At 42.4% G+C, this 9,031-nt stretch overlaps 1 protein-coding gene across 1 annotated transcript; it reads right to left on the bottom strand.

Annotated features, from left to right (window-relative positions):
• Positions 1-251: 251 nt before the first annotated feature.
• On the bottom strand, positions 252-8,403 carry LOC119276274 (SCY1-like protein 2). The gene is made up of 14 exons (XM_037557303.1): positions 7,912-8,403; positions 6,984-7,088; positions 6,177-6,287; positions 5,484-5,666; positions 5,236-5,362; positions 5,021-5,082; positions 4,742-4,828; positions 4,104-4,190; positions 3,630-3,743; positions 3,309-3,437; positions 3,031-3,093; positions 2,178-2,339; positions 1,954-2,072; positions 252-1,867 (listed from the first exon to the last, which is right to left on the bottom strand). The coding sequence occupies exons 1-14, from the start codon at positions 8,401-8,403 to the stop codon at positions 805-807; spliced, it is 2,904 nt and encodes a 967-aa protein (XP_037413200.1). The 3' UTR covers positions 252-804.
• Between the last annotated feature and the right edge of the window lie 628 nt (positions 8,404-9,031).

The raw sequence follows: 9,031 nt of genomic DNA, 5'->3' as shown, positions 1-9,031 counted from the left end.
TATGACCCAAAATTTTCCTGAAAATCAAATTTCATTTTTTTCATTCAATGGGGTTAGATGATCTAGTTGTCATGGTTAGATGATCTAGTTGTCATGGTCCATGGACACGTCTGCAAATGTATAGGGGACCGGATTTGCCCGGTCCAGCTGTAGATGCTCTAACATTTTTGGTTGGGCATGGCAAGGATACATTTCTAAACAAAGCGGAATTAGTTGGGAACTGAAGTGCAAAATAAGCATGTTCACTTTGATGGCAATGTGCGAAAATAAGCATATTCACTTTGACAGTAATAATCACAATACAAGAAACTAGTGGAGCATTTAACAAGTGTTTCCACCCACATTTTCCAGGCAGAGTTACAGATGGGCCCAAATTTGGCAATTACACGACATGGGCCCTTCCCGGCATAAATGAATTGTGTAGGTTTCCACCTTCACGAGGCCCATCGGATTCTGGTGGTACATTCTCAACATTCAAAATTTCACATCACCACAACCATTTGTGAACTCTAGACATTACAGCAGAGCCTGGACAAAGATATACACAAATAAAATTAATGCTGCCTCACCACCCCAAAGACGGCCTCAGTGCTGAAATCGAGAAAACCCTAAGCAAGAATACATTCTCTAACCACAGGAAGGCCCTTTCCTGAAGCAGCTTCCTTGGGGCTAACAACAAAGGCAACCCAGTTTCCACTGACCCATGTTTCAGGAAAGTGTAATGCTCATCATATACAAGGCTTGAACGATGTGAGCTATCCAGTGCCGTTTGCAGAACGAAGAACATGGACACTCCTGTATTTGCTACAGTAAATCAAGAAAAGGTGGCTGCTCTGATGAAACATTGGAATTGGGAGTCCGTGATGCTCGGGAGAGGGCTGACTGCCCTTGATTTCTACCACGCCCTCTTCCAACAGCAGCAGATGGAGGAGGGGCAAGCCTGGGTGGGCCCTGTGTGCCACTGGATAACTGTGATAGTGAACCAAAATCAGATTTTGGTTGCCTGATGCTCTGGCCTGCAATGGAACTAGCTGCATTGGAGAGACCTGAGCTCGGTCCTCCAATCGGATTTCCATATCCCAGAGATGAGTTGCCTTGGTTCAAATAGCTGGTAGTTGAATTCATGCCCATTATATTTGTATTGTTTGGTTTCGCTGACCAACTCACCTGGTTTGTTTTCATTTGTCCAAGCGAAGTACTGCTACCACCAAACCCCATGTTCCCTGTATTCAACCCAGAAATACTTTGATTTGTGCTTGGCAGGCGCTCCACTGCTGAAATGCTGGCTGCGCTGCTTGGTTTGGGGGGCCAGTCGGCAAAAGGATCAACATCATCAACCCCATCGTTAGACAGCCCTCCAGATTTACTATCCTTGTTAGCTGAGAATGGTGCATTAAAGTCAGATGATGTGCTCATTCTAGGAGGCCACTCAATGTCAACAGGAACACATGAACCAGAAGTTTGATGTCCTGAACTAGGTGCAAGAGATTGCAGAGATGGAAGTGGTTGTGCAGACGGGATTGTAGATGCTGCAACCTGAGTGACTGTCGATGGCTGCTTCGTTTGAGTACTAAGATCGAAGGGAAGTGTCGAGGGTTGGTTTGTTTGGGTACTGAAATCAAAAGGGTCTTTTGAGGGTTGCTTTGTTTGAGCACTAGAATCAAAAGAGAGTGGCGGGGCACTGGTTTTCTTAGTAGGGCCCCAGTCTTCATCCCAAGAAGTGCTCTTTGCAGCTGGCATTTGTCCAGTTTGTCCCAGGCCTCCTGAAGTTGGCTTAGAATGAATCCCATTTGAGATTGAAGGCGATACTTTTACCTCTGTATGCCCATTATCCGTAACTGTCACGCCACGCTTTTCTTCAATCTTGCTGTAGAAGCACACGGTAGTTTAGTTGATAAATTAATTGCTCCATGGAGAGAGTACAACTGATTGATTGAATATAGTAACTGGTACCTTGTGATATCCTTGACAAATAGGATATACTTGGCAAATTGCTGTACATTCAGGTGTTGTGCCGTGAGCAATGGGAAGACTAGAGGAACCACATGCTCCGCAGCAAACTCAACACCACACTGGATTAATGAGAATTTAGTTACATAAGGTACTGGTAGAAGGTAAATAAATTGGCAAGGAGTGCAGGAAGTTCAGCGATAGTGAACAAACATATCAAGGGTAACCTGTTTATAAATCGCATTAGCAACTCCAAGGGTGCACATAAGGGTTGGGGCAGAATGGTCAACAGCTGTGCAACGCCGAAGAGTCTGCAAGATCTCTACTATACCTGTTTTATCCAACGATGGAACAAGATCTCCTAAACAGCGCAAAGCATTTACTCGCACCTACATTTGCAGGGCACTTACGATCATAAGAAAGCACATACACTTATGAAACGATATAGGGTACACAATGCTGCCTTCTAGAAAATGAGGTTCAGAGGCAGTAGCAACCAGCAGATATTTGGAAAAATTGAGTATGTCTTAATTCAGCAATACCCAACAGTGTCGTGATATAGAACAATCATGTGAAGTAAACTAAGGCCCAACAGATGCGGTACCCCGCAATCCTACACCACTAAATATAAACTCTGCATCACTATATATTGCTAGGTAAACCTTAATTCAGCAATCAATAATGTCCAGAGCAACTTAGAAAGGACTATTCACATCATTGTCATGAATTTGAGCAGAAAACCAGCATTGTTAATATTGTAATAAATGACGGTAAAATGTCTAAAAACAGAGCAGATACGAAGCAGAAGACAGATAATGCATGACAAAGGGCATGAGTACACTGTACACAAGAAAAATCATATATTTCGTTATGTCATGGCCCTTATCCTTATATTTTCCTTTTCGTGTGCGAATGTGTCTGCTAAAACAGGAATGAAGACGGCAATTTAGTCTCAAATATTTTATATAACCTAGCCATTCATCAAGAGCGTTATTATTATGGTCGTTTGTTGCATAAGCATATTGACCCGATTAATGTTAATAGATAAATTACTGGAATCAAATCATATGCTGTGCATACCGCAGCAACTGTAGTTTTCAAAGCTAATCCATGCACGCGTGGCAGCACAGACTGTTTCAGTAGCTGCAAGAAGAAACCAACACATGAATACATAATGTAGATGCATTATTCACAAAAATAATGAATAAACACATAATGTGGATTATTATTCATATAATAACTTGGTAAGCTCATCCATCATCAGAGACATAATCCAAGCAATCGATAGAAAAAATAATTCCTTGATGGTGAACTCAATGGCTGTTCTTCAATTTAGCAAATAAAAAAACAAGGTTAACCTTCATGTCAAGTTGTCGAGACAGTGTTACTGTTCGTCGCAAAACTTCTTCCTGCAGACGGGGATCAGTATCATCATAAGCCCGTACCAGCATAGGAAGGATATGTGATATCAAATGTTCGTTTGTGGCCTGCAAGGGGGGACACAGCAACTATAAGTTAATAATGGCAGGGGTCTCAAACACAAATGGCAGATTCCACTAAACTTTAGTTTGTAAAGATCCTTCAGGGATCAAGATAAACATTGCATTCAATCATAGCGAAACCTAACAGGGCTAAAACAAGAATCAGAATTAGTTTACTTCATAAATATACATGATTACCTTGCTAATAATGAGATCGGCATGCTTCACAAGCAAAAGAAGAGTTTCACCTGATGCTGAAGTAAATACTGGAACAAGAGCAGGCAATGTTGAAAGTTCAAAGTCATCTTTATCCTGCAGAACAGAAAGAGGGCAGAAAAAATGATCTTCAGAAGTTGGTATTACTAAAGAAAATGCAGCATAGCATAGCTTCAAATTTCATTGCTTTCAATAACTAAGAGCTATTTTAAATTGAGGTGTCATACGGGATAATCCAATTCTGGTAGGTTAGCATGCTTTGAATCAAGAATGAGCTAAACCACAGAAAGAGAGGTTACAACACATGTACGTAGATATAAGAAACTAGCCAGGTAAGCAGATACAAGGTTGAGCTAAGTGCTAGTTGTTAGAATTAATTAACCATAACATCTTGCTGTTAGCTAATAATCAATAAATAAAAGATGGTATCATGTACTGTTTTTTTAGGAGAAGTACCTGTGATTCTGCTATTGTCAGAACCATGGGCAAAATCATCTGCTGCATGACCATATTACGTAGCTCGGCACAAAGAGGTGGAAGAACCTGGTCAAAAAATGAGAGTCAGCTATCAAAAAGAAAATCTATCAACTGAGCATTACAATGCATGTATATTTAATTGAATAAGTAAGGTTCAGATGAACACCATGTGCAAATTAAAGTTAATCACACACATCATTAACAAACTTACTGAAATAGGGGACAAGAAATTTGGAATTCAGATGGACCAATGAATGAACCAATTCAGTTCTGTAACATAGAAGCCAGGAATTTGAGGTGTGGACATTTTTTTTCTTTGTTTATCATATTACAACCTTTAGTTGTTGGCAGCCTCAACATTTTTCAGGAAACAAGTACACCCTCAAAATTAGCTCTTTCGTTTTGAACGGAGCTTCAGGCCACAAGGAAAGTTGAGCACTGGATACTTGACGAAATGGAAACTTTATAGAGTTTGAGCAGTTTATGGCCGTTTAAGCAATAAAGTTTTATCATGCATCTGAGAAAGGCACGAAAGAGCAAGTAAAGATTTTTATTGGACATACGTAATTACAGCTCCTCTGAACTGAAACAAAGTAGAGAGAATGGATTGCACATACTTTATATCGAAGAACTCGGGAATCAAAGTCTTTCCACATATCCGTTAATGCTTTCAGAAATTCTGTCTTCTGCATGTTATCTCTCTCCTGAAAGGGATATTTTATAAACATCAGAACCATCTGCAGCTAACAGTCTAGCAAGTAACTGAAGCTTAAATTGGTCAGTTGTGATTCTCAGGTTGCAAAGAAGAAAGCAGAAGAAAGCTTGATACACATAGCAGTGAAACTCAAAAGGTTTAAACTTATCTAGGAGAAATGGAAGGAGTCATAAATACATACAAGCAAATGGTCAAGGAAACGAAGAGCCCGCAACCTTGTATCATGCCGGAAGAAAGAAGAGCCTGTAAGAAGGAAAAGGGTAAGGGTAACGTATCAAAAGCATTTCAACCTACTTTTAGTGCTGTCAGCAGTTAACACCATTAGTGACAACATCCAGAAACTCCATTCTACAAGCACTTATACACCAAATTAGGAAAACACAACCGATACTTTACCTGTGAAGGCCATCGCACTAGGGCGTGATGCTGCATCAACTGATAGCATATTTCGCAAATCAGCCACCAGATCAGTAGGAACATTAGAAAAGGCTTCACTTGTTAAATATGTCAATGAATTCATATACTGCAATAACAGGGGACATGTCAGTATATTTTCTGCACATGCAACCGTAGCATAAGTCAAAGGTAGAGCCAAATTAAATACATTCTATTTTGACAAAGCATGTGCCAGATTAAAGACATACCATTTTCACATTGTTATGGCAATCCAGAAGTGGTCTATGAGCCACTAAGTGGTAAGCCAGGCATCCAAAACTGAATATGTCACAGGTAGAGCCTACTTTAGAATCACCACTGCGGACCAATTCTGGTGCAGTATAGTTCAGAGATGGTTGAAGAGGTAAAGCTGTATCTTCGACATCATAGTCCTAAAGAGCAATCAAGGATATAAAGAGGTTATGATTCTTATTTACTTTGCTAATCACAGCGAAAGTATCAGCAAAAAATAGCAAGTGTGCAAAGAATATGCTTAGTCGCAAATGATGTTTAGCTGTTCACAGAACCATTCTGACCAAATTAAATGACAGTTTCTGTCGACCGCAGCATATAAGTGGTTATAGAGCTACGCAAGTCCATGTTATCTGCAAATACCTTAAGCAACACTGCAGAAGTTGTAGCACATATTTGACGGGTAATGTGGAAAATATATATTCATGACTAGGAAAAATTCTATGGCAGATAAATAGAGAGAATTTCTGTCCAATTTAGTGCTGTGCTCCATTGCAATCTACATAGCTAGGACTTAAGAGAATACTAAACAATTCTATCGAAATACTCTGTTATGGCTCAAAGAAAGAAGATGCCAACTGGTTAATATATCCAAAATGGTAAAACAAATCAGCACATTACTCACGAAGTACAATGTCATAAGTACTAACCGAATAATGGAATTGCTGCGATGATGCCAAACCACCTGTGGCTTGGTCAACAGAAAGAGCAAAACCAAAACCTCCAAGCTTCCAAGATCCACTTGAAGTTATAAAGACCGTCTGCAAAAGAGACCAAGTTATTACAGCATAGAAGTTTAGACATGCACACGCTTATAAGCAGCAATATCAAAAGCATGCAAGGGCAGTAGAATATACTAAGAACTGCTACCATTGTTTCTTATAACTGTCCTCACCTTACCTTTGGCACAGACAAATGGAACACTAATCTAAGAAAGAGTTAGCAGTGACCATGCATGGCCCTACAAATGGTAGGCTACAACCACTTAGCCTATTCTAAAGCAGTAATGAGGTTTAGAAGTGAAGTACTGAATTAAGATACTACTTTTATTTCCTCGATAGACGTTTATTTTGAAAGGAGACTCCTGATGCCAGGGACAGTTGTCGTGAAACAGAAAACAAAATCAAGCCTTCTACGGGATGGATGATTTGCAGGTACTATTAAACTCTGTGCTACCAACCATGATGTCAGAACGGAAAATTTAGCAAATAATCAGTATAAAGACAATAATATGTATTAACCATTAGAGAAGGTTTGAACTGATTTTGCTGAGTAACTAAGTGCAAGTATAAAGCAGAAGGATATAATGGCCAGCCAGCCTAGACAGTATGGTACAAATGAACAATAGAGCTAGTTTAATGACGGGGGATACTGATGACTGCATAACAAAATATATAAATTACAGGAAATAAAACCACGCAGAAACTGTGAACATAAGAAATCTGCTAAGTTGCAACCTCAGGTGATATAGCTCGATGTGCAAGATGGGCATTGTTATGGAGAAAATCCAACGTCTCTGCAACTTGTAGCAATCCATGTTTAATCTCCAGTATCCCCATTTCCTGGAACACAGGCGGAAAATAAGCAAACCATAGTAGAGTCGAAAACCAACCAATTGTCATGCGCTACTGACCCCACAAGTTCCGTGCAAGAAAAATTCTACAAGGACCCAACCACAGATGATATTTACGAGTGCATTGGTTGACAAGCTTACTCGATAGCAATCTAACTCCCTGAAATATCACTTGAAAAACTAACAATTTTATAATAGAAGAAATCAACACAGTCTGACCCAAACCTATTGTTAGTGAAGTCAATCATGTTAATCTCGTATGTTCCTACCACATGTCAATGGCGGAGCCACCCTGGGGTAAAATGATGCCACGAGATTTTTATAAATAGTGCATAAGAAGTAACAAGACTGGAGAAATGCCACAGGACTTCACGATTTCAGTAAAATGAACCCACTAAAGGAAGTTAATGTGAAGAAGGGCTTGTTGTGAAGTTTTAAAAACATAGGTGATTCCACTTGGTGAAATTTGCGGATACAACACTGAAATGACACATTCGATATCATGGATTACACTGGGCATTCACCATGGTGCTAAATAATGGACCAAATTGGGCAAAACTATCAGTTTCTCACTCTCGTCTATATGAAAACAGACACTGATCACCTGAACTTGCTTGCTGGCGGTGACTGATCACTAGTTACTACCAGTGAGTAATGTAACAATACCCACACTGATACTACCAGTATACTTGAACTAAATCGCCAATTTCACAAACTCTAGCCTCCATAGCATCCACTTAATTGCGAAGGTGCAAAGCTAGATATCCAGGAATGATGAAGATCAAACAAAGGCGTGAGTGCTATGTCGGTACCATGCCCTTGAGTTCCTTGGGCACCTTGCCCACGTTGTCGAGGCACCCGAGCGCGTTGGAGACGGAGGCGAAGAGCGGCTCAGTGACCATGGCCATGGCGGCCTTGGTCTCGTCCAGCGCCTGCACGACGTGGAGCACGCCCGGATGACGCAGCCGCACGAGGCGCGCTGCGTCAGCGCGTGCGAGGTCGAGGAACGCGTCCTCCGCCGCCCTGGAGAGCCCGGCCCGCGCCCGCGCCTCGGAGAGCGCGCGCTTGTCGAGCACCCAAACGGAGACGACGGGGTACGGCGTGGATGCCGCCGCGTCCCGCGGGCGCGCCGTGTAGATCCGCCACGCGAGCCCCGGGCCGCCCGAGCCCGCCTGGTCGAGCAGCTCGTAGTCCTGCAGCGGCCGCGGGCCCGTGACCTCCTGCACCGTGGTGGTCACCGTCTTCTCGATCACCGCCGACGCCTTGGCCAGCGCCTGCTGCAGCGTCTTCATGTTGAGCGACATCTCGTCCGCCGGTGCCCGCGCCGGCGAGATCTGGGAGCCCCTCCGCTGCTGTGGTCGACGGGGAATTTCGGTGGAACTTCTGGGGGTCGGTGGCTCGATCGGTCGGTGGCAGCGCGTGTTTGGTAATTTACGGGTATTCTTAATTGATTTTCTAATTGCAATCGATTTTGTTGGGGGACGAGACTCATGTGACTGTGAGAAACCGCGAGGAGGATGCTTCGTCAGCAAGGAGAAGAGAGGAAGGGGAAAAGTTTGTCTGATCTGGGCCGTTGGTTTGCCTTTTGCTGAAAGGATGAAAGGTTGAGATTCGGTGGAGGCCGATTATCATTTAACACAGTCAGGTCGAGGTGTCTGTCCATGCAGTTAATTAATTATACAAACGTGGAAGTGTCAACAAAATTAGGAACACGGTTATTCTGCAAGTTAGACCAGTCACAATGGGTAGTAACTTAGATTAATAACATGCAAATGTTACTAATCTAAGTTACTACCTCTATTGTGGAGAGTAGTCCTGGCCATCTCAGGCCCGGCCCTGTCGGCCCACCCAGGCCAGGCCCTAAAATACAGGGCCTAGGCCCGATGGGCTTGCCCATGGGCCGGGCTTGGGACTGAGTTTTGAGCCCACCAA

This window comes from Triticum dicoccoides, chromosome 3B (assembly GCF_002162155.2).
Source record: "Triticum dicoccoides isolate Atlit2015 ecotype Zavitan chromosome 3B, WEW_v2.0, whole genome shotgun sequence".
NCBI lineage: Eukaryota > Viridiplantae > Streptophyta > Magnoliopsida > Poales > Poaceae > Triticum > Triticum dicoccoides.
Note: the sequence above shows the minus strand (reverse complement) of the source record. Positions and strands in the feature narration are given on the sequence as shown.